This window comes from Bufo bufo, chromosome 11, assembly GCF_905171765.1.
Source record: "Bufo bufo chromosome 11, aBufBuf1.1, whole genome shotgun sequence".
NCBI classification, from domain to species: Eukaryota; Metazoa; Chordata; class Amphibia; order Anura; family Bufonidae; genus Bufo; species Bufo bufo.
In genome coordinates, this window is record NC_053399.1 from 95,142,588 (window position 1) to 95,169,728 (window position 27,141).

The following is a 27,141-nucleotide window of genomic DNA, read 5'->3' on the forward strand; positions in this document are numbered from 1 at the left end:
GGCTCATCGGAGCCAATACATTCTAATACTGTACAGAGCGGGAACTCTGTATAATATTACAACAACGTTTTTTGTAAATCTACTTCGGATGTACCATCTGAAGTCTATTCACTCATCTCTAACATGCTCCATTCAGAGGAAAAGTTTATATTTTAGAATCACTCCTTTAGGCTACATGCACACGACCGTATGTGTGCTGCGGTCCGCAAAAAAAAATAAAAAAAAATAATGACATCCGTTTTTTGTTTTTTTTTGCGGATCCATTGTAACAATGCCTAAAACTGACATGTTCTATTTTTTGTGGGTCCTTATCTGGACAGCACACAGTTTGCTGTCCGCATTTTTTGCGGACCCATTGAAATGAATGCGCAAAAACAAACATAACAGATACGGAAACAAACAACGTTGGTGTGCATGTAGCCTTAAATAACACTTCCATACAGCTGCCAAAATTACATATGTTCTATCTGCTGCCATCACCACCACAGATTACAAAATACTGTAATGGTATAATAACAGTGCTCATGTAACACCAGCATACAATGACCAAATACGATAAGACAGGGACAGGTTTTTTTTATAAACTTATACCCCTGTATACACATTAATAGTGCCATCTCATCACAGGGATGCTCAACCGGTTGAGCATCCCTGCGATAAGATAGAACTATTAATGTGTATACAGGGGTATAATTTTATATAGAACTGTGTATGGCGGTATTTTCTGCAGTGTATGGTGGTAAAAGCTGTATACCTATAGTATCCGAAATAGCAGTGCTATGCAGTTCCTAAATAATATTTCTTGCATACAATTAGTAGTCAGATTTGTGGAGACCATGAGCACTGGCCATCTGTGGTACTCCTTGAGCAGAAAAGCCAAGGTGCCCTACTTGGGGTGGCCCCGATTCATCCCTTTACAAATCAAAATGTAATGGAGCTAAGAGAAGTAAATTTGTACCGAGCGGCCGGATAATGCAGTTCCCACAGTAGGCTCATGGCTGTAGGACATTGTCTCTTCCTGCCCTTGACACGACCGGGAAACAATGACATCACCGCCGCCCAATAGCAAAATCCTGACAATTACCCTGCGCACCGAGATGCGACTTTGGATCAGCTCATTAACTCTCCCTGGCAACCGTCCAGAGATGCACAGGTCCGGGGCACAGCTCCCTTACACACCCAGCTGCCTGTTAATATTAACCCTGCAGGGTGACGGCTTTTAGGAAGGAGATAGATGGAGCAAAAAATAAAAAATAATCAATAAGCCCTTCTGCTAATTACCTCTGTAAACACTCATGGAGGCTAATTAGACACAGGGGCCGTCAGGCGTTAGGAGAGGGGGGGGGGGGGTGGCAGGAATAGTTGCCACTCTCTACAGGGCGATAGGCCGTCAGAGAATGTCTCTACATTTTATGTAGGAAGCCGAGGGGTTAAGTGGTTGTTTGCCATGGAATATGGAAAATCCCATGATGGAAGAGCACTGCCGTCACTGAACAACGCTCAGCCAGTCAGGAGGAAAGCAAAAATGGAAAGTGTGCCGGGACGTGCGGACGGTTTACATTAATACTACAGACTTAAAAAACGAAACTTACCCTCTCTTCTCCTCTCGTGGACTCATTGTCTAACAACGGTTCTCCAGGAGCTTGAATAGTGACCGACTTGTCTCCTCGGCTGCTGCCGTCCCGGCTTTTAGATCGGTGTCTTTCCCTTCGATCTCTACAAAAAGAAAGAAAAAAAATATATAAAATAAAAAAACAAACACAGCCAATAGGTCACACTATAGCTAAAACAGGTCTGGTTTAGGAAATCCCTATTAGGGGAATTCTGGGTCAACAGGGGAGGATATCATGCTCTGGATCCTCATCCACTTGCTACTAATGCAATTACAAAAGACACCCTGAGGTCTGGGCAGGTCCATGCTTTACATGGACAGTCCACTTATTCAGGCATACAAGTGACTTGAAGTGCCAATTGAAGTAGTAGACTTTTTTTGGTTTAACTCCAGATGTATTTAGGCCAGGAAAGGTACAATAAGGCCACCTTCAAAGTTTTGGAGAGAGAAAATGCCCCACCTGTGTTTGCGCGAACTCCGGGATTGCCCAGATTTATACGAGTACCCAGAATATTGGGACTCGTTGTCCATGTTTTCAGAGTAACGACCTTTGTGGCGATCCACGATTACGGTTTTCGGTTTCCCAGAACCTGGAACTGAAGCCAACACCGCTGTGGCCTCTTTCAGCACAGGCTTTTTCAGGCCAAAAGGCGCCGTCAGAAAATCGACTTTCACCTTGAGGGACTCTATTTTGATTGGCGGTGTCGGTCCGTCTCATAAGAAAAATAAGGGAACCTAAAAACGTAGGAAAAAAACAAAAACAATGACTAACAAAAAATACACTTCCCACATCATTAACCAAGTTTGCCCAAGTTTTAGGAAGGCAAGCAAGACCTTCCATAGAGATTAGTAGAAACCTCAAAAATGTAGGTACCAATAGAAAATGTGGCATCAACCACCTGGACCCTACTGTTTGCCCAGCCTTAACTAGAGGAATTATTACTCCCACTTCCTGGAACCCCCACAAAGTTCAACCGGTCTACAATATATAAAAAGTAGGTGGAAATCCCCTTGGCTGGTTGACACCTCTTTTATGACTGGACCCAATTTAAAAACAGGTGTAACATGGAGAAGGCAGACCCAAAAAAAAACAAAACACACAAGATCTTCAAAATGAATGGAAATTGGGTACATTTCCTAGAACTTACTGACGCCTGTGATGCATTCACGAAGGACCAAAAAGGGAAGGTACATGCCAGAGTCTGTCGGGATACACCCAATTCTATATAATTGTGACACCATTATACAATCAAGAAAAACTTCAAACACGAATGTGGGAATATGTGAGCCCACCACCTGCAAAACCTGTCCTGGGCTAGAAGACTTTCCTGTCATCCTGAGCCAACAGGAGAAAACTCATTATCTGATTGACTAAACCAACCCCGGGGCAGATCTCTGTTTAAGTTTCTGTGACTCTCAACATTTTGTTTACTTTGTACATTCGGCTCTTTCTCAAAAATCCAACCTAATTGGTGAACTTAACAGATGCAGTGATCTGCGTTTCCTCATACTTAAGTCCTAGTAAATCTATGACAGAGGTCGGCAGGCCTGGGATTTTTTTTTTTTTTTTTTAAAAGGTCAGGATGTCAAATTTTAAAGAGCCTCACCTCATCAATCCCCTGCAGGTCCCGTTTTAGCGATTGGTCCCTGCCTCCCCTTTTGATATACAGGAAATGCCCACACAGCCAATCGCTGGTGATTACCCAAGCAGGCATTTTCTGTGCACTGAGAGAACCGCAAGGGGACTGTCACTTTTATCTTGTTCTGCCATATTGACCTTTGCAGTCGGCCCTTGAGGAGCCAAAGCGGAGGAGGGGAGGGGTAGTGGCTCTGACTATAGGATGTGTCACAGTGGGTTCCCTAGGTCCGATGCAGCGAGAAGGGTGCATCCTTCCTTCCCTCTGCCAGAGGTAAAAAAAAATAAATGTTCCTTTAAACTTGTATGCAAAATAGTTGTAATACATCCAACAATAATTGTATACAGTGCAAATCCTTTTTCCAGATGGTGCGGTATGGAGGCTGGCAAAGTGGCATTCTATGTGCCAGCTTTCTATATCGGACAATTATAGCTGTAGTGTCCAATGCAGGATACTAGTCTTTAAAAGACACTTCTGGCCAGGACGTGATTAAGTGTTAGGGCTGAAACGATTACCTGATTAAATCGAGTAATTAGACGCCCAAAAAATCCTCGATGCAAATTTTTTGCATCGAAGATTCGTTTGTCATGTGACCACGGAGCGGGAGTAAAGCACTTGCTATTACTCCCTCTCCATGGTCTCCCGCTGCGCTTGGAATACTCACCTTTCCAGCAGGGGGCCTCCGGACACTCCACAGTAAATCCATGGTTCCGCGCTGCACTGACCTCCTGACGTTGCACGCCGTGACCTGGCGCGCTGTGTGACAACAGGCGCAGAGTGTCGGCTGCGCCCCTGCTGGAAAGGTAAGTTGGTGCGACTAAGGACAGGCGCCCAGAGTGCAGAGCGTCATAACAACCAATGTCGCTGTGCAATCCAGGTGTCAGGAGGAGCAGGGCAGCAGAGACGATGGCACTGGGAGGGGGGGGGGGGGAAACGGAGCTGATGGCACTGGGAGGGGAGGGGGGGGAAAGGAGCTGATGGCACTGGGAGGGGGAGGGGAAACGGAGCTGATGGCACTGGGAGGGGGGGGGGAACGGAGCTGATGGCACTGGGAGGGGGGGGGAGGGGACGGAGCTGATGCACTTGGGCTGATCGCACAGTGGGGAAAGAAGGGTTTTGGGGGACTAATGGCATGGCAAGGGGTCTTATGAGTTAACAGTCTATTTATTTATGCTTATTAAATTACTCGATTAATCGTAAAAAAATAAAATCAATAGAATACTCGATTACTAAAATAAGAGTTTACTGCAGCCATATTAAGTGTGTCGGGTGTCTTAACTGTAATCCCTCACAAGCAGCAAAGTCAGGTTACATTGATGATTCTTATGCTTGGCAATGCAGAATCAAAGTTCTTCTTTCTATCTTTATGGCTGTAGCAAAAGCAGTAACTTTCACAGAGATCGTGTAGTCCCTGTATCCTGAGGTCTTGGACATGGACTTTCTCCCACCTCACTCACTTAGACTAGAACTCTCTCTACGATGTATGGTAAGGTCAGGCAGCACTGCGCGTTAGTCGGCGGGTGCTCGGTCTTGCGGTCTGCACAACGAAGAAAAACCGGCACTCCAATTTTCTTTCCTCAAAGGGAGTTATTGGTCACTCATGTGACGCGTGTTTCGACACTCACAGGTGTCTTTTTCAAACAAAGTGAGCAGCAGTATATTAGTATAATTGGAGTGCCGGTTTTTTCTTCGTTGTGTAGAACTCTCTCTAGTCAGGAAGTAGGACCAGCCCATTCCTGCCAAGAAGGGAGGAACAGTATGATTCCAGCTGTCCCTGCCAAATCATACCAGGCAATGCTTGGTGCACATTACATTACAAACCATTTGCAGAGACCCCCTGTACTAGGGTACTGCAATAGAGGGCTGGCAGCCATTGTGTGGAGGAAAATATTGGGGAGGGGGAGGTACAAGTTAAGGCGTCCCTACACTGTCAATAGCAGTTAGCCGAATGCCGGCAATTATTCCTTCCAACCCCCACACAAACGCGCACTGGGTTCAGCCAATCACGCGTGATTCCTGCATTGCGAGAGGGTAAGACACATGCCGGAACCTTCGTTTTCCTCAACCTGATTGGCTGTTCATACATGACGGATATAATCATCAGTAAGTAACTATTCTCCTAAATCTAGGAGTGTGACCAATTCATGGTCAATAGTTAGAGAATCAATCAAAATAGTCTAAATTGGACAATTTAAAAAAATAAATAAAATTTTGATGAGCAGCTGGCAGATAGTTGACCAATCCAGTCAAAATTAAGTCTCCAGACTCTTCCAAAAGATGTCAGACATGGTGCCCAGTATGCAGGTTACCGGTGGCACTGGGAGGAACAGGAATGTATTTGTTTACAACCAAAATTGGATTTGATTGGTTGCCTTCCCACCACAACTACTGGTTATTATCCATATATACATGGCACTCAACCCAGACATTAAGGAGTTTATAACTCAAGAAAAAACATTTTTGTTTAGCTGAATTGTTATTCAGTTCCGGAAAGTTCGCAGAAACCGTGAAATGGCTGCATCTCCCCCTGTTTACCAATTGACGGGAATACTTAACGAAGGAATATTCATGAAATATGCAAAACCTGTCGGAAAGAAACAGTTGGCGACATGTTTCTTGTTAATTTCATCTGTCAATAAAGCTGAAAATTTTTTTTTTAAAACTATGGATTTAGGAAAAAAAATAAATAAAAAAAAAAATAAAAAAGGTTTTGTATCTTTCCCGCATAGCTTCTTTCCTTTTATGATCTCAAATTCTAATGGCGATCGAAAGATTAAACCTAAAATCCTAATACATCAATGTGTAGTCAACAATAGTGAGGTCTACATGACACCACAAGACCAACAACATGGAATGAGGGGGCAGTTCTAGAATATCCAATGTTATGTCTCAGTGGTCAAAAAACACTTGACCGAGTCCCTATGACCTCTGGGGACAAACAAGAATTCAAAAAGAACAAAAAACAGTGGATAGTGGATAGTATGTCCACCTCCACAGGAGAAGATGGGGGGGGGGGTCGAAGTCGGCACCATAATGATGGGTGTGCGCCAAATGTAGGTCATCTACATTCTCACGAAGAAGCACAATCTTCATAACATTACTGCAATGCTCCTATCTATTTTAATTATAAACCTTTACAGACATTATCCTCTCTCGCTGTATCCAGAGGAGGGCACAATCTAGGATTCCCCATCAGTAGATATATGGAGTTTGGAAGGAAACCAGAAAACCACAAGGAAATCCACACAGACACGGGGAGAATATACAGACTCCTTTCAGACAACACTCCCTGGTCAGACTTGAACCGAAAACCCTACAGCTGCAAGTCACCGATGCTAAAAACCGAGCCACCATGTCTCTATATGCACAAAACTATTAATACAATAATACTGCTCCTATGTACAAGAATATAACTACTATAATACTGCTCCTATGTACAAGAATATAACTACTATAATACTGCTCCTATGTACAAGAATATAACTACTATAATACTGCTCCTATGTACATGAATATAACTACTATAATACTGCTCCTATGTACAAGAATATAACTACTATAATACTGCTCTTATGTACAGGAATATAACTACTATAATACTGCTCCTATGTACAGGAATATAACTACTATAATACTGCTCCTATGTACAAGAATATAACTACTATAATACTGCTCCTATGTACAAGAATATAACTACTATAATACTGCCTCCTATGTACAAGAATATAACTACTATAATACTGCCCCCTATGTACAAGAATATAACTACTATAATACTGCTCCTATGTACAAGGATATAACTACTATAATACTGCCTCCTATGTACAAGAATATAACTACTATAATACTGCCTCCTATGTACAAGAATATAACTACTATAATACTGCCCCCTATGTACAAGAATATAACTACTATAATACTGCTCCTATGTACTAGAATATAACTACTATAATACTGCTCCTATGTACAAGAATATAACTACTATAATACTGCTCCAATGTACAAGAATATAACTACTATAATACTGCCTCCTATGTACAAGAATATAACTACTATAATACTGCCTCCTATGTACAAGAATATAACTACTATAATGCTGCTCCTATGTACAGGAATATAACTACTATAATACTGCCTCCTGTGTACAAGAATATAACTACTATAATACTGCTCCTATGTACAAGAATATATCTACTATAATACTGCTCCTATGTACAGGAATATAACTACTATAATACTGCTCCTATGTACAAGAATATAACTACTATAATACTGCTCCTATGTACAAGAATATAACTACTATAATACTGCTCCTATGTACAAGAATATAACTACTATAATACTGCCTCCTATGTACAAGAATATAACTACTATAATACTGCTCCTATATACAAGAATATAACTACTATAATACTGCTCCTATGTACAAGAATATAACTACTATAATACCGCTCCTATGTACAAGAATATAACTACTATAATACTGCTCCTATGTACAAGAATATAACTACTATAATACTGCCATCAGCCTTGATTAGTGACCTCTAGTAAGCAGATGACTATAAGCGCCGTCCTGTAGTGTTAAGCATTATTATGGAATCGGGTCTTTGCGGCACAGTTTGTGTACGTTTTATACTTCTTTTGTATTAGTCTTTTCTTGAGTTATTTGCGTTGTGGGAATGTTTCCCTGAAGACAGATATAACCAGGAACGAGGAGAATACCGGGAAAGCATCAAAGAGAAGGAACCAAGAGAGGCTTCAGAGTGGTCAATAGGTGCTGGATACGGTTACAACAGACACAATTACACTGTTGTTTTCCGGCTACATACAAAAAGCAAATGATATGGGGTGAAAAAAAATGCCATTAATTTTTATTCCATAAACTTGGAGCCGCAGGGTATATGGCGAGTTATGGAAATCCATGACTCACATGCTAATGCAAACATTGCCAGTCCATCAGGTCGTGATCCATCAGAAGCTCGGATCTTCAACCAGGAGTAGTCATTAAATTCTGATTCTAATAATTCTGAATTTTGAGGGATTTGATTATGGAAAAAAAAAAAAAAAAAAAAAAAAAAAAGAGAAAAAAAACCCCCATAGGTTTTAAACAAACAGCAACAGTGTGAGGAATGGAGCAGCCAGAACCTACGATGACAGATGAACTGGATTTTAGACCACCGTAGACTCCAATAAATAAAGTAATAGCTTCTAACTAAAGGAGCAAAGCTAAAAACAAAATAGACAACCAATCAGTTGACACTTAAAAGGGGTTTCGGGGACAATAATATTAATAGCCTGTCCTTAGGTTAGGCCATCAATATTAGATCGGTGGTGGAGTCCCACACTTACAAGTGCCGCATGTCATTTACGGTTTTCCTGGCTAAGTGAAGAACATCTGGAGGAGATGGACCTCCCAGAGGTTCAGAGATCAACAAGACATGTAGGTTCCTTGGTCTATAAAATAAAAATTTTGGCGCATGTTGACTGCAAAAAGGATGTCGATGATCTTCCTGAGCAAAGAGCCACATTTGGGGAAAAATTGACCCACCACCCACTAACTAGCTGGGCAAAAAAAATATTGAGAATTGTTAAGTTAGTATGGACCAGCTGAAAACCCTCCAACTGCTAAAAGATAAGGACATTACTGTACACGGCAGTAGCGGCTGGTGGACAATATGACGTGGCTCGGTGACCATAGAAACCGCACTGAAAAAAAATAAATAAAAAAACACATCTAATCATGTCCTGCTTCCAGCTACTGGTTTTGGATGGACAAGGTCAGGATGCTGCAGTCAGTGAAAGCCTTTGTCCCAAATGCCAGATTTTTTGCATGCATTACCATGGAAACCCAAAAGGCCTAGTCTCTAGGCACCTCCCCCACACGCACCCCCTTTGGTTTCCTAGGTAATGGCAGCCAGGCCTAAAAACATTCTTCCAAGCAAGTGAATGGAGAGTCGCAGGGTGGAGAGACTGGAAGGAAGGGTGTAGGGTGAGCAAGGAGCGAAACTGGAGGGGGAAAAAAAAAATAATTGCTTCATTTTGTAACTTTTCTCCCATTGTTCATAAAAAGGGATCAGGTTTCTCCAGGGAGACGATCATGAAAAATCTCAAAGAAACAAAAAGAACCACGCAGCAAAGCCAGCAGGAAGAGCAGAATAGTGTGCAACACCAAAAATACTAAGGTGAATGTGCTATAATGCAATACAAGCATAAACGTGACATCAAATGCTCCGATATCCATTCCTGAGGTAGTATAGAAGTGGACAGCACCAGGAATGATGGGGCACAGGGAACGGTATGAAAAAAACATTAAAAAAGGTGACAAAAAGGAAATTCTATTTTTAGAAATTAAAAAGGTCAAAAGAACATCCTGAATTCATGTGATACATCTGCCCAATTTCAGCCCCCTATAGTCGATTGCAAGGATTGTGTCTAGGTTACCACGAGTCACGGGTTCCGAATACGACGTCTGGAGAACAGTTTTTGTGGAGGCAATTTGGTTTTGGCTGGAAAACTTTCTAAAGTGGCTCCAGAAGAAAGGAGAAGTAGAAGTTCTCGATTCATATTTTCCATTACTTCCGAGTTCACTTCTGGTTTTGATGCTAAAAACTGCCAACTAAGAACCGAGCTTTACAGCTCCTGACTGAAGTTGAGGGGGGAGGGTCAAAGTCTAAAAGTGGTCATGCAACTTTGAGCATTCTTAGTAAAGAATAGGTTGCCATCAGACACCTCTACTGGAGGATTACCTCCCGAGAACCCAACCTGCCATGTGGAAATGCAGCATGCCTAATCCTCCGTTCCCTTCCAACATCTTTTAAGAGTCTTGAAGAGTCCTGCAGCACCCATAAACTTGAGACAGTTGGCCGGAGGTCTTCTAATGCTGGCCCCAAGGCAACAGTTGAAGTCTTCTGACAAAAAGCTGGCCATACAAACGAGGTTTAAGGGGCTGTCCTGGAATATTGGTGGCATAATGCTAGGATATGCCACCAATGTCTGATAGGTGTGGGTCCCACCTATTTCTAGAATCGAGCTTCAGCTAACAAAGTTAACAAAAATTTAGTTAACTTTGGGAGTGAAGAAAGAAGCAGCACGCTGGCTCAGCTATTTTCAGCACTTTCATAGAAATGAATGTAGGGAGATGTACTGGAGAAAAAAAAAAATGGGGTATGCAGGCGAAGGGTAGTCTACGTCGTTCCGTAGGTGTCAGAACTACGTATGAAACACTTTGCCTGCACCCCCCATTTTTTTTTCTTATCTCCAATATTCATACTCCTCCGGAGGGTTGGCAACCCCTTGAAGTGAGGATCGGATGACATCGGCAGCACCGACCATTTTCATACACATGCCTTCACACGAGAAGGTGAGCACAACCATCTAAACCTACAACTACAAGCTAAAGCATATTAGGTGGGACCCACACTGCACATATCTTACATTGGTGGCACGTCCTAGAGATAGGCCACCATTATTTGAGAGGAGACAACACCAGTAAGGTCTTATTAATACGACCACATTTAATTTTGCAGTCTGCAAATTGTGGATCTGCAAAATACGGATGCCATCCGTGTTACACTCACATTTTTCTGTGGACCCAATGACTTCTATGGGTCCATGGTCTGCATTTTTTGGCCAAGTATAGGACATAGATGTGGAAAGCACAGGGATCATGCATGTGCTTTCCACAAACCTATGTTCGTTCTGCAAAAAAAGATAGAACGTGTGCGCATACTGCGGACCACAGATCTACTGTAGCCAACAAGTCGGCAGAAAATGCGGACAGCACACGCATGACTTACATATTTTGTATATTCCGCTGAAAATTTAGTCAGCCAGGTTGGAAAATATTGATCAATGACTAAGTTGCTATGGACAGTATAACCACACATAGACATATGCACACAAAAAGTCTTGTTACTATAGTTACAGATGCATTTTCGGTCTTTGATTTCATCTTCTCTGAAGGTAGCAGGAGTTGAGAAGGAAACCATGGAACAACTTCAAAAGGAAGCCTAAAAGCACACTTATGCAGGGAAGCAACAATGGAGTAGACTACATATAGTTGGCCTGATAAAAGGACATTAAGAATCTGCTTTAAGGAGCCATAATGGTTCTTAAGCACCTCTTAGTCTCCGACTACCCATCCAAACCCATGTTGAAGTGAAGGTTGGTATGATTCCTATAGGTTTGGCTCATATAATAAATTCATATACCGTATATATACACACACACACAAAGATGGCACATTCTGGATGTAAGTAGGAAACAAAAGCTGACGGAACTTTGGACAACAAAGCTCAGAGCTGTGGAGATAGATGGCTGAGACTAACTCCTTTTGATCTTCGGATGTTAGGTGCCATGTAGGCCTCACCCTCTATTATACAATGCTCTCCCTGTTCTTGGACTGGGCACAAGGAGACTTAGCGCTCATTAATTCTTTACACCACACCCATCACTCGTGCTCTTGCCATGCCATGCCTATAATCGCATGGTAGGTATTCTAGAGCGTACATGCAAATTACACATGGGAAAGTCTACATTCAGCAGTTTAACTAAATGACTTTTTGAAAATAAGCGGACGACTTAATACTATAATAACGCGTTAGCTAAACAGCAAGCTGAAATGGAAGGTCAGCTGATAGACAGAACCTGAAGAACTTGTTCACGGGACAACTGCAGTAGACAGGCCTCCACGTGAAATCAACCCCTCTACAACAGCATAGACCATCTACGTCATGCAAGAGGAAGATAGCTTCTTCAGGACTTCAGCTACAGTAACACCGACACGGCCCTGTCTGGAGGATTACATCTTAGAAAATGCCAAACTGGGGTGCAATTTGGACTAAAGGGATGCTGTAAGAAAAAAAACACACACACACTTAACTCTTGTGGGGGGCGGGGGAGTTCAGTTTCTAAAGTTAGGGATCATAACTTCCGGAACAAGACAGTTTGGAGGGACATTTTTGGGTAAATTTGAGATAGTCCCTTTCAAAAGGAAACACATCAGTAAGATGTTCTGCCAAAGACTTAGAATTTAGTCTGGGCAGTACAGGAGTAGAAGGCATCCAATAAAAATAAAAATAAAAAAATAATAAAGGAGGATTACTTCAAGTAATATACAACTGGACTGTTTTTGAGATCTTGTCAAGGGACTTAAGCAGAGGCTTTCAGAGGGGTATGCATCTGCTCGAGAAAGAACGGTATAGCCGTGGTCCTAGAGAGGACACGCGGTCCTACAAGCCAATATTCCCTATTTTGTCAGGACAATTCCATGAACTGTATAGAAAATGGATAGGGTTTATGCATAAGTGGCCATTTGGGGGCTTAATAGTGCCAATTCAGGCTCTTTTCAATAAACTTTATTCACAGTGGTCCGTTTGTAAATATATACAGTATATGTCTTAAGGAAGGTTCCACAAGGCTGAGAACATGTTGAGAACATTTTGTGAAGTCCATGGCCTAGCTAACAATTTCCAGTTGCACAATATTGAGTTGCACTGTGGTTTGGTTTAGGATTGCCCAGTCAAAATTCCAAGATGAAGAGTCAAACAGTAACTCTGCAGAAAATACAGAAGTGCCCATAAACTCCAAGGGGTTGTGCCCACATCCTCTGCCCGCTCTTCTACTGCCTACAACAGGGGTCAGCAACCTCTGGCCCTCCAGGTGTTGTGAAACTACATCACCCATCATGCACACTTGCTCGGCTGCTCTCTAAACTCCCAAACAAGTGGAAAGAGCATGCTGGGAGTTGTAGTTTCACAGCCAAAAGGTTGCTGATCCCTGGTCTACAAGAAGAGAAGGAAGATGGAGGGAAGCAACACATTACTGCAGGACCAGACTACCCAAGGTTTCACTCTTGGCGGCACATAGGTATGCACAGGAGCTGTATACTTAAAACGCAAGTTGATTTTTAAACTACCGTAAATCTATTTACAAAAGTTGCTCGTTTATTATATTTTAGATGACCTGAAGAAATAACAGGATAGGTCATCAATATCTGATCGGTGGGGCTCCGACTTCCAGCGACTAGCTGTTTGGAGAGGCTGCGGCCTCTCTCTAAACCAGTGATGTCACATTCACAGGCCTAGGTGGAGCTCATCCCATTCACGTAGATGGACCTCAGCTAGCACAGCATTATATGCTGCGAGGAGGCTGCAGCCTCTCCAAATAGCTGACCAGCAGGGGGTGCCGGGAATAAGAACCCCAGCAATCAGATGTCTGAGCTATCCTGAGGATAGACCATCGATATCAAAATTTTAAAATGATAAAAGATGTTCATGGATCTGAAAAAAAAAAGCCTTGGTAGACAATTCACCTGACTAGACAATCAGGGAGCGCAACCTGCTGCCCTCCAGCTGTTACAAAACTACAACTCCCAGCATGCCTTTATAGCTGTCCGAGCATGCTGGGAGTTGTAGTTTTGGAAGGCCACCAATTGGGCATACCTGTATTAAATGATAATAACCCCAAGATATAAAATATCTAAAATGTAAAGTTTCATTTTGGCATACATGGGTAAAGAAAACCATTACCAACAAACCAAAATTATACCTAGAAATTATGGTAAATACTTGGCAACAAAAAAACATAACCACAACTGGTCTTGTCCAATTTTTAGAAAAAATAAAATAATTTTTTTTTTAAAAAGTCAGCTGGAAGAATATTATGCCGGTTTACAAATGGATTGCATTGAAAAATAACCCAAGAAGCCACGAGAATCCAAAATTAAAAAAAGGTGATTAAACAAAAAACCATTCAAAAATCTGTACTTGGCCTTCTTGATTTAACATTCCCAGAAAGTTGCAATCAAATACTAATGGATTAGAATTATTATGGATAGTAATGTTCTGAAAATAATAAAAAAAAAAAAATTAAAAAAAAAGTTAAACACTGCTTCCATACACGGACACTCACCAGTTTAGGATCACGGGAAACCCGGGCTTGGATCGTGTAGAGTAATCCTACGATCCTTCGTGCATCTTCAAGTGGAACTTAGAATTTAAAAATGTAAAAAGTAAAACAAAAAACAGGTTCCCTCACTTGTTCACCATTGACATTTCCTACCGGAAACCAAGAGGAGTCCAAAAACCTACAAAACAAAAAAGAGAAATACACCATAAATGAAATAGTATAACAAACAATACACTCTACCTAAAAATGACTAAATACATTTTCTTGTCTTTTTTACCTATTTCGTTTTTGAGAAACCAGAACTATAGCAGTCCGTTATGGTTGAAACTGCCCGCGTTTAGTCTAAAGCCGGCCAGTCTCTACCGACTCCACCACAACTCGCCCAAATATGAGAAAGGAGTAAGTCCCTGCCAAACACTTTTGGCAGCAGAATATGTCCACGGAGAACAAAAGGTTAGGGTGAAATAATTCACTTTGCCCAAACCGTCAGGAGCTGGAAACTGTGGGTTCGGCAGACAATACGCTCATGTATATGGGAACTACTATCCGACATTACACTGACCTATTATCCAGCACGACAAACATCGCAGGGATATTTTTCATGGAATTAAAAAAAAATTCAAAAATATAATAAAAAATAAAAAAGGTAATGGCCACATATTAGCGGGGCTGTAAAGAGCCAGGCATATTAATTCCTTCCTGGCTCTGGAAATCCAAGCAGACATTAGGAAATCCTAGACTGCCAGCCCCATGCTCACACGATGAGAGTTCATTACCTCATCTCAACCTCATCCATCATCAGACGCTCCTAACGTTCCGACCGGCAGCCATAAAAATCCTCAATATCTCCCAGTCTGACTCACACAGCCACTTCTGGAAGTAGACTATGAAATATTACGCCAAGGATTCAAGGAATTTCACAAATGCAAAAAGGAGAAAATGGAATTCATTTGTCAACTGAAGACAAAAGGTTTGCATGGAACGGTAACGTGTTAAAAAAAAAAACACCTTGGTGTTTTTTTTAAATAATTTTTTCCCTCCCTTCCTCTGCCAGAGTAACCTGGTCGGAAGGGGGGCCTGAATAGGACTTACTGTGAATCTGCTGCCTCCATAGCTGAAGGACCTGCCATGACATCATAGTCATGTGACCTTTTAAACACTGGTAGGACCTGTGATGAGGTAAGTGTCATGTGACCAATGTAGAAAAAGGGAGCGCTCAGCAGTGGAGACCTGTGCATGGAATGAATTTAAGTGCCAGAGAATGGTGTTATTTACATGGGACTGCATGGCATAAAAGACTGGAGGGAGAGCAGTGATATTATTTACATGGGACTGTATCATAGAGAAGACTGGAGGGAGAGGACAGGCATTATGATTTATAGGGTCACTACAGAGAAGATTATAACTCCAGGAGGTACGGCAGGAGGTGTTATAATTACAGGGGGCAGTTCAAGGAACATTATAAATACTGTGGGTAGTGGTGGCGGCCCATTACTACTAAGGGCTCCTTAGGAGTGTCTTATAGATCAGTCTTATATCTATTAGGGGTGCCTTATTAGTACTGAGGGCACTGTAGGGGTACTATGGGGGGGGGGGGCTTCCACCCAGCAGAGAGCCCTGTGACGTCACTGGCACTAATGGACGGGCATTAGTGCTGCCCTAGCCTGTAAAGCCACCCATCAGTGAACACTGCTAGGGCTGTAAACAAAACAGCACTTGCCCTACGCTTTACAGCGCAGGCCAAGGGAGAGCATCAGAGTATGAAATGTCTGAGGGGCTGAGAAGGGGATATGTCCAGGGTCAAGTCTGAACCCGGACAACTGCTTTAAAGGGCATCTGTCAGCAGTTTTATACCTATGACACTGTCTGACCAGTTACATGTGCACTTGGCAGCTGAAGGTGTCTATGTTGGTCCCATGTTCATGTGTGACCGCATTGCTGAGAAAAATGATGTTTTAATTTATGCAAATGAGCCTCTAGGAGCAATTGGGGCGTTGCCATTACACCTAGTGGCACCAGTTGCTTTACAATTGCCGCTCCCTGTCTACTTTGACAGGGCCTGGCAGTGAAAATGTCATTACAACTGTCCATGTGCAGCGGGGGCGGCAGTTACAGAGAGAGCGGAGCCTCTACGTCCCCGTTGCATATAATAAAACATTATTTTTCTTAGCAATGCGAGCGCATGCCTGGGCATAGCTACTGTGACGGGGGCACATGCCTGGGCATCGTTACTGTGATGGGGGGGGGGGGGGGGACATGCCTGGGCATAGCTACTGTGACGGGGGGGCACATGCCTGGGCATAGCTACTGTGAAGGGGGGCACATGCCTGGGCATAGCTACTGTGAAGGGGGGCACATGCCTGGGCATAGCTACTGTGAAGGGGGGCACATGCCTGGGCATAGCTACTGTGAAGGGGCAACATATCTGGGCATAACTACTGTGAAAGGGGCACAGTGAGGGCATTACTACTATGTGCAGGTACAAAGGGGGAATAATTACTAGGTGAGGCATTAAGGGGACTGGGTGTGTATAGTTATGCTTTGGGCAGAGTTATAGGAGTGGCCTAGTATGAAATATATATATATATATATATATATATATATATATATTAAACATATTGACCCATATTAACAAGATGTTTTTTATTTGCACGTATATGTGTATATCTGTATGTGTGGTTTGGGAGGGCGGGTGGTACATTCCTTGCACAGGGGCCCTCTGCTGTCAGTGTCCGCCCCTAGTCTGCACAGCCACAACCTTGGAGGAACATCAATATACGAATTCAGTTATAACTTGGCTATCGACACAACAATCACGCCCTGTAAAAGTCAACAAAAGGTTGCTTAAATTATATAGTCACTCCAATGAAAAATGTCGGGGAGGGATCTGCCCAGCTTGAATCTTGCTTCTAGTAACGTCTGAAGTTGCTCAATTGACGAAAGAGTATAGAACAAGCTCAAACATAAAGAAATTGTGGACTACCTAAGTAGAGGTGCTCATTCATAGGGAGAGAAATGGGATCTGCCAAGACCTTCAAACAGCAGTCAATAATAATGAGACCATAGAGAGGTCAACAAATGGAAATGTAACCATAAAAAAATAAAATAAAAAATAATGGGAGGAATCCAAGAGGAGAGCAACAAAAAGGGGAAATTCACCCCTCCGAAGTATGAGCCAGAAAGGATATTTCTGCTCAAAGAAGAGAGGCCAAGAAAGGAAGATGTGGCTCACAGAGGTGGGCAACCAAAGATGTCTGGTTGACCAGAAGATATTGTGGAGTCCTTAACAAGAAGAACTGTTGTAGGTATAAAGGCAGGAAGACCTACAAGAGCTGTATCCAATACGAGGTTACCCAAATGCTAGTAAATTAAAATAGGCCTGAAAAGGGCAACCAAAGTATGAAACAGGGAAGGGTAGGGCACATCAAAGGGTAACATGACCAGAAGACTCAATACAAGGGAGTATTTACATTAGAAGTTCCCGTTCATATACTCTCACAAATATTTAACCTGCGAGATGCAGATTCCACCTGGCCTCCTCTAGTGTCTACAAGGGGTTAAGAAGCCCTATGACACCATGGAATAATATGGCATCCTATTCAACCTGCAACCATTGTAAACACTGCGAGAACACAAACCCAGGTATGAACACAAGGAACAAAGTACATTATCCATGAAATGAGGAGACAAAAGACTAGAGACAGGTTGCAGAGCACAGGCCTGACGGACACAGACTGTGTAGGAGGCCCGAGACAGACGCTCATTGTCCCCTACGCCTTGTCCAGAAGGATCACTGCAGATAATAGATACCATAAATCATAGATACGGTTTAAGATCTGTGACGTCATCAGCAAAGGCTGTGTTCACATTACGCATGACCTCCATGTGGCCATACATGCCAGGAAAGCTCCCAGGCTATATGTTAAACATAGTCATAGGGTTGTATTCACCTGAAGGAGGACAACAGTGTCCTTGAGGCCTCTATAAGGCAGGTATATGTTAGTATACCTTTACTGTACGCAAGAGGGTGCCAATGACGCTGAATGACCATACATTGGAAGTATAAGTAGAGGCAACATTCCCAAGGTATAAATCTGACAGAAGGCTCATTTGTGACGTGAACAACGCCTTGCTGGTATGTGGTGAAGGTCCATGTCGGGCCGCAGTTTGAGCATCACTGCTGTACATAAATCACACTCAGTCACCGAACTATTTTCGTGGTAGTAGGTACGACGACAAACATAAGGAGTCATGTGACATTTCAAGATATTTTTGGCACCAGAGAAAACCCACAAGTTCCAGTAGAATATACAAAATGTCCATCACCTGCGCTTTGTTAACTTTGAAACGACTGACTGTGGTTCCGCTTCGAAAAACCACCTTGACCCAAGTAGGGGCACCATGTTTGAGGAATAACTTTTCAACCAAGTGACCATCCCCTCAGACTAGAAATGTTGGATGCAGCTTTTATACCACTTTTGTCTGTCAAGTTGAATGGCGGTAGACACGAGCGGACAAGTTCATAACCACCATGTGTCATCAACACCTTTCCAAAATGGCCGTGGTAACTTAACTTCCAAGATTCTTGTGAAACTCAGAAGATCAAACACCAAATCCATACATTATGATGGAATATACGGTCGTCATTTAATGCACTCAATAGAGATGGCCTTGCGGTTCGCGGCGAACTTTGCGTGTTTGCGATTCGCCGAACATATGGAGAAATTCGCGCCCGCCATATTCTTTTACATTGTGAAGAACTTTGACCCATGACAAATCCATGAGGTGGGACAGGACAGCCAATTGAGACATATCAGCACATGGACATACCCACTACCTTATAAATAAACCCGATCTGGCCGCCATTTTACATTCAGTCTTTTGCCAGTGTAGGGAGAGGTTGCTGTGTGGAGCAGGGACAGGCTGTTAGGGACACCAAACGCTAGCTAATAGGGCCACAAAAGTCCTTTTAAGGACTGGTATAGGTCTGCTATCGATAGGTGTGATACACAGAGGGGTGTGATAGACTTATAATATACTTTTATAATGAGTCAAAAACACAGATCTATATAGTGATCACCTGGAAGTCAGGGGCCTAGGGGCTAACTAGGGCCATTTTTTTATATAGGGTAAGGTTCCGGACGGGGTCGCTCTTATCAGGGCGGGTGTATTGTATTGTGCAGCAGTTGTGTGCGGTTCTGCTGCGATACTGCAGGTATATAGAGGGACAAGAGTTATTGGAACAAATAATTTCTACTGGTGTGATATACCAGTCGTCCCCCCAAAAAACAGATTGAAGCGGGGTGTTATATACCAATATACTTTCTTTATAGTGCATTTCGGTACTGTATAGTGCATTTGCGCATGCGTGTACACGAGAATTATATTGCCGATATTTCGCATTGAAAGAAAAAATATATAAAAAATGAATGGAGATCGCAAATTGGAATAATCCATCTGGTATGTCACTGTCCATGTTGTGGGACTATTTGTGCACTTCTAGTAATTATTTCTTGGCTGCAAATATGAGCTGAAGGTTTTTCAGGTTCGCCTGCCATTAAAATTAATGGAACCCGCCCCAAACTTGCGGTTCGCGAACATTTGATTGCGTTCGCAAACCGTTCCCGGCAGATGTTCGTCCATCGCTAGCACTCAACTTGTGTTTAAATTTTTTTTCTAATAAAAGGCAAAATACAAGAAAAAGGTAAAATGTAGTAAAAGTGATAAAAACAGCTATAATTCTACGTATACAATACTAATTACCTTTCAAATATATTGTGGTTCTGAAACTGCTGGGAAAAAAAAAAAAAAATGAAAAAAAACTCCCCCAAAAAATTTAAGGTCATACAAAAAAGCTGCATCCAGAATAAACCAGTTGTATTGAAACCACCGTCAAGTCTGTTTAATTCTTAATGTGAGCGTAGAGGGAGAAAGTGAAGAATCCCCTCCTCCCCCTCCCCCTCCTCACCTCACCCCCTTTTAAGCCACAGATCTCCATAACCTATTCAGAGAGCAATAAATTTAATTTCTAGCCAGGGAGGACAAGGCATTAGCAATTCTTAAGCCTTTTGTCACAACGTCATCACCAACCACAGAAAGCACTAAAATATTGGCCTTCTTGACAGGGCTTTTGTTGGACTTTATTGTAGCCTGAAACGAATAAAATTCGCCTTAATTGGTAGAAAAAACAAAAATAAAGATATAAACCAGCACAATGTAGAAAAATAAAAGTAAAAGAATACTGTGAATATGGAACAGTAGCCCAAAAAAAAACAAAAAACGTGTGAAAATGTGAAGAGGAAGGTCAAGGATGAGGCCGAAGTATCGGTCATGCTAGGCAGTAATAATAACCCTATCAGGACTGGAGACTTTTTTGCGGGGAAGGCAGACCATATCTCGAGTTAGCTGTTTGGCCCTTACACACAAATTCTGAATTCTGACTCTTTTTGGGCCCAATCCATTCCCTTTCCCCAAATAGGATGTCGGGGGAAAGTTAGGACATTAGAGACATATTAGACACAATTAATAAAAAATAAAAAAAAGTGTGTATGGTCAAGTCAAATACTAAACAAAAAATCTGGCTAAGGCCTCATGCACACGACCGTTGTTGTGTTCCGTGTCCGTTGTTCCGTTTTCCGTGATTTTCTGCGGACCCATTGACTTTCAATGGGTCCTTGGAAAACTCGGATACTGTACCGCTTGTCATCCGCGTCCGTGATCCGTGTTTCCAGTCCGTCAAAAAAATAGGACCTGTCCTATTTTTTTCACGGACAACGGTTCGCGGACCCATTCAAGTCAATAGGTCCGTGAAAAAACACGGAGGCACACAAGATTGTCATCCGCGTGTCCGTTTTTTCCCTATCATTTGCAAGGCAAACTTTCACTTTCCTTCATGTCTGGTGATCCTCCAAAAATCAAGTTAGACACACGGAAACAAATCACGGAACAACGGAACCCCGTTTTGCGGACCGTGAAAAAATTGTCGTGTGCATGAGGCCTAAATTTTGAGAATATGAGACAAAAAATAAAATTATAAAATGTTTAAAAAAAAAAAGCAAAAAAAAAAACCTGGGTCATGTTTGAGAATTTAAGGTAGCTGCTAAATTTTTTCTTAAAAAACATTTCATCATTTTCAATTTATTTATTTATTTTTTAATTACCAAAGAAAAAAATTTTGCTTAAAATATGCTAAATGTTTAGTAAAAAGGTTATGACTTCTTCGACATGCTGTGATTACGCGGTCAGGAGACAACAGACATCGATATAAAACAGTCATATGTTACCGGGAATTTTTTTAAAAAAAAATTTCACCCTGTCTGGAACAGTACACTGTAAAAGATTTACAAGCCGTCTATGTATATGCTTTGCCAGAACTGTTGCGATCTCAGGCTTAAACAAATGGGCGGGGGTTCAGGAATTTGTGCAATTCAGGATTTCTTTTGTAATTTTTTTTATTTTATTTTAAATGGGTTTTTTTTAAACATTTTATTGCATTTCAAATCCCGAGAAACACACAGGCCTAGCTCAGAATCAGCCAGGAATAGAAGTGTGGTAGATCAGACAAGGCCCCATTAATATTCATGCCTACCAACCCCACGAGGACCCCATTACTGGTCCACAGGAAAGGGATTTTATATCCAGTGTGTGGCAAAATATTCTAGTATTGTGTAAAAAAAAATAAAAAAAAATTTACCAAGGTTTTAAGGATTTGGATGGGGAGGTCTCAGACAGCTCTGGGGAGCGAAGCTGGCACATTGTAAATAATTGATAAGGCGATCCGTACCAGTCATAAATCTTACTGAGAGACCCTAGAAAGAGAGGATTATGGGAAATTTCAATGCCAAGATCAAAAGCCTTTTGTCTCAGACAATACGGAGACTGTAAACCATCTCGTAAGCTATGAAATTCACTTGCCTCGTCCATTTAAAGAACAAAAAAAATAAAAATAACAAAAAAAATTCATAAAATTAGGTAAATTATGATGTCGTTTTCTAACAGACCTCCAGACAATAAGAGCCTAAAGCTAGATTTGATGCGTATTTTTGGAACGGATCCAAAAAATTTAGCAAAAATAGAATTACAAAAACAGAAATAAGAGATTTACTCCCTGGGGAAATTATAAATTATACAACTAAAATAAAATTATATTAAAAATTAAGATAAATTGAATAAAACGTCAGTGTGGAAATTCTGGTAATTTGGGTTCCGGAAAATTCCATTTTAGGTTGAAGCTCCACAGTTAATAATTACATTCAATTTAGGTGTGAGGCCTTCATAATCCTATTTTGAAAAATCGCAACCACACAACATTTGTGATCTGAATAGAACGATGTGTTGAGCTTGCGATTTTTTGAAATCACGATCTCACAGGCGACGTCATGCAACTTTAACGCCCATAGGGACACGCTAGATGTAATACTATGATTAATCGCCAAGGGGGCCCTGACCTTGAACCGTAAAGAACCACTATTGAAAGGAGAAGGAATCTTAGTGTTTTCCCTTTAAGAAGGCGTTAAACACTTAAGGAACTATACAGACACTGTATTGTATAAAGCAACAATAAAGAGAGCGCGCCAATAAAACGCAGCCTTGCCAGCCGATCCCAGGACTAGAGCTGTCAGCCATAATGTTCTAAATCAATCAGAGAAATTCTGTAGCGACTCCTGTTTAACAACGCCAAGGCTGCCCGGGCAGAATCTTGTATTGTTCTACTGTTTGGTTCATTCCAGCACCCGGGGGCATGAACCTTTCACCCTTCTACAAAACATACTGGCAGGGACTGTGCAAACATATACATATATATATGTTCCTCTCCTACTGCAATACAGTTGTGTCAGTGTTTAAGGCAGTTCTGAAATTGTATTTGTCAAAGACGAAAATCTGGATGAAGAATAACGTTATGACTGATTTTGGATTCAAAGCCGGACTTTAGGTTTTCCAAGATCTCCGATGGTGACCTTTTCCTTCCAGCTTGTCACGTGGTTTCCCCAGACAGAATCCACATCCTGTGTACATTGAGTATTTATTAGCAAACTTACACATTAAGTGAATCGTGTCAGCAGACCACTGCTCAGGAGAGGTTCATGTTCTGGTCACTGGAGAAGAAGTCATCTCGCAACATATGGAATTTTTTATTTTTTTTTAAGTGCCAGAGCCACCACAGAAAGGCATACACTCTGGTGTAATTCTAAAAAATTACAACTTCAAAAAGAAGGAATAATACAATTTAGTTGGTGGAGGCCCCAAAAATATTTAAATATCCTCCGCCAAACCGGCATTTTCAGCAGGAGCGGTTGACAACCTGATGTCCCGATTCCCGTCTGAGGGGAGAGAAGGAAGCTTCAAAGCTAAACACCTAGGGGGTCATTAACCAGAAATATGCCTATATTAAGGATATTTTTGGCTCAACGCCGCAATCTGCGACCTTTCCCCGTCTCACCCCAGGTCTAAAAAAGCGGGTGTGGCAGGGAAATGAGTGGGGCGACAGGCCCATCTCATTTCCTATTTATACACCTGGTTTAGGTGTAAAAAAATGATCTAAATCAGGGATGCTCAACCAGCGACCCTCCAGCTGTTGTAAAGCTACAACTCCCACCATGCCCTGCTGGGAGTTGTACTTTTGCAACAGCTGGAGGGCCAGAGGTTAAGCATGCCAGGTCTAAATCTAACACAGCAAAGGAACTGGATCTGCCTATACTATGTAGAGGCCGGCACCTCCATCACCAGGATATTAAGACCGGCATCCATCTTAATAAATGACCCCCCCCAATCTACTTCTTTAGCCACCACCAGAGGTGTCTAGTAGCAGTTTTCTCCTTTCCTACCCTTGAGAAGACATACATGCTCATGCATGGAGAAGATGGGAGAGCTAGCTGTTGGTTGAACAAGCAGTTTGTCAACCGCTATTGAAATTGTATGGACACCATAAAGGGGTTGTCCATTTTTTAAATACTTTGTGTCTCTGTGGCGGGAACCATACTTCTTGGCTCCAGCTCCTTGGCTACACTGCCCTCTGGTCCCAGCTTGTCTAAGTTACTGGTCACGTGCCACTTGGGAGACATTTCACTGCTGTGGCCAATCAATGGCTGCAGCAGAACAACAAGAACCCCATCCATTCTAGAACTTTATAAATGGAAACTGGAGCATAGCAAACACATTGGTGAAGACAAAACTGAGCGGCAGGGAGCAGGTAAGTACGCTTCCCACCACAGATCCGGTGTGCGAGTGGGGGGGGTAAGAATGCAAAAAAAAAAAAACTAGAAAACTTCTAATAAACGCATTTCCCATAAAGATAATTATAGAGCACACAGGCCCTATGACAACATACTAAAGCACAGCCATCAACATTGGTGCCTTATCTTCTGGGAATGCAGACCTTTTGTCTACCGAACCTCACTCGGAGGCAGTATGTTTCTCACTGGAGAGACAGAGCAATGCCTCATGGGCAAAGGGTATGTAAATGAGCTCATACCAGCCAGACAAGAGACACACCTGTAGACAGCACCTTTTTGGGGTTCTTGCCCTTCATCAGTACATAACAGGGTACTGGTTGGCTACACAAGATGTCTTGACGTAAAACATCCAGGTTGGATTTGCACACAAAATCTTACCCCCTACGTTTCAACCAAGAAGGAGTACTCTCATATGATCATGATTTATCATCTAAAGATCTTCTTGCTTTTGTTACCGCAAGAAAATAAAAACATTGCCCTGAAAATCTCATCTGTAATTACTACCAATTCCCCAACATGCCTGTAGAATGACACTATCCAGCATCTGCCATCACTCCTGACATGAGATACAAGAGACAGAGCAGCATGGACAAAAACATTGGTCATTCGAGAAAAATATATAAAAAATCTGTTGGGCATTAACCTTCAGAAAAAACATCAATGTGTTACGGGCCTGACAAAACAGCTTAAGGTTACAGGTTGAAGTCTCAAAACTGGGTCTATGCCCAGAAGCCAAAAAGTGACAAGGAACTGAAGACCTTAAAAGGGAAAGTGTCACCAAAAATGTTATCTGCCAGTTAAAACCAGATAGTAGCACATCTTTTTCTCATCTCTTTATTTTATGACAGATTTATTTATTCTGTTTCTTGAAGATGATTATGGGGGCGGCCTTCTTGCCTGGATGAGGAGGTTGACCCTGTTCAGTTTCAGGGCAATATGAGAACCGTTTACATGAAGGATAAACCATCTGTCATGTTTATAAAACCAAGTGCTCCGCATGCTCGAGGAACCTCCTTTACAGTCACGTGTTGCCATTTGGAAACTTTTGCATGGCCTAGTCTTACCCTCAGGCAGGAGCTTTGCAAGCAATTGAAACAAAGTCTTGAAAAAACCTGGCAGAGGAAAAAAAAAAAAAAAAAGGGAGGTCTATTTCCTCCTAATGCCCTCTATTTTGACTGAGGAGAGTGTGAGGTGCAGTACTTCACAAACGCAAAGATAACGTTTTGGGTCATGTCAAATAAAGTGCTTGGTACCTCCTCAAACATGCTGATCATTGTAGCACATCCTGAAGACCAGAGGACCATAAGAAATGAATCAGGACAGGTAAGGGACAGCACACTCTCGATTCGAAAGCTATGACTTTGGTGTGTCGAAGAGCATAGGGTGCCCCATATCAAAATTGAAGATCCTCATGTCCAGAAAGGAGTACCAGTAGGGCAAGGGTGCCTTCTGTTTTCCAGTGTTGTGGTGGAATATGGAGAAGGTTCAACCCAAGCGGGGGACTTTACTTCGAGTTTCCAATCTTTAAAATATTAGCTGATAAGAAGGCGTTAAAAAAAAAAATAATCATCTTCCCCCGTATTTCCATCGAGTAGCTCTGACCAACACACTAGAAATCTTTGATGTTATAATCCAGGTTCTTTAAGAGTCATCACTCCTTGAGTTGATCCCACACTAGAAAATCTCTGTATTAAGAGATATAAGGAAACATCGAAGCTGCCCATCTAATTCTTTCCATCAAATGACTAACCTTCTTATACTATGAAGTATAATTATGGGGAGATTTAAGAATTACAAGAGCGCAAATAATACACACTAGCCAGAAATCCTCTCTGTAAAGAGATGATTTGCTACATGGAGAATTAAGACGGCGATGATCTTGTCGTGGCAATCAAATCTTTCAACGAATGCTCTTCGGATTAATCCCAGGCCTGTTGTTACCTGTCTATAGCTTCTGTTCAAGAAAGAGATGTCTTTGAATCAGCTGAAAATTAGGTTCCCTTAATGGGTTTACACGGACACCTACTCAAAATTCTAACGTGCCAAGTAAAAAAAAAAAGACCATCTTGTGCCGTAAAGACAGATCCAAAAACACAAAAAGTAATCTGTGCCAACATAAAATAAAAATGTTGTACTTTTCTTCACAAAATTGTTTAGGGAAATGTACCTGAAAAACACCCAACATGCAAAGATTGTTTTGATGGCCCCAAAAAGGTTTGTGATGAAGTTCATAGTTAGTGTCAAAAATAGATTATGCTGACAGAATTTGGTGTAACAGTATCACAAAACTAAACTAGATTCTGATGAATAGATCAGGGATAAAGAAGGGATTTTGGCTGTTATCATTAGAGTGGCAAACTGCACAAAAGGAAACATGTCGCCAAGGATGGAGCCATTTCAACCTGCTATCCTGTGGTGAGGGGCCAGCTGCTTCCACCGTACTAAAACCATTTTGTGTAATCCATCATTCTCTCATGCAGTGTCCAGACCTCAAATGAAGCCTTCTGAAGAAACTCCATCCCCTCACCCAACATTCTCCATGGGATTCCTGCCTGCAACACACACACACACACGCAGATCTGACATTAGCCAGCCAAGATGAAAGAAGGGGCCTCATAAGGAAGTCTTCCACCCCCCACCACAAAATTTGGTTAACCAAGAAGCACATGGAGACAAATCTTAAAGGACAGGCTGTGTAAACAAACAGTGCAGCTGTATACGCAATGCTCAGCGGCCAGTGCCAGGGAAGGAG

The 27,141-nt window shown here is 42.0% G+C and overlaps 1 protein-coding gene across 1 annotated transcript in view; it reads right to left on the reverse strand.

The window, feature by feature from the left end:
- VANGL2 (VANGL planar cell polarity protein 2) overlaps window positions 1-27,141 on the reverse strand; it is a 56,175-nt gene that overhangs the window by 14,396 nt on the left and 14,638 nt on the right. Inside the window, exons 2-4 of the mRNA XM_040411437.1 lie at window positions 14,161-14,335; window positions 2,073-2,347; window positions 1,593-1,716 (exon numbers count right to left, since the gene is read on the reverse strand). Coding sequence (XP_040267371.1) covers window positions 1,593-1,716; window positions 2,073-2,143 — 195 coding nt within the window. The 5' untranslated portion in view covers window positions 2,144-2,347; window positions 14,161-14,335. The remainder of the gene's footprint in view (window positions 1-1,592; window positions 1,717-2,072; window positions 2,348-14,160; window positions 14,336-27,141) is intronic.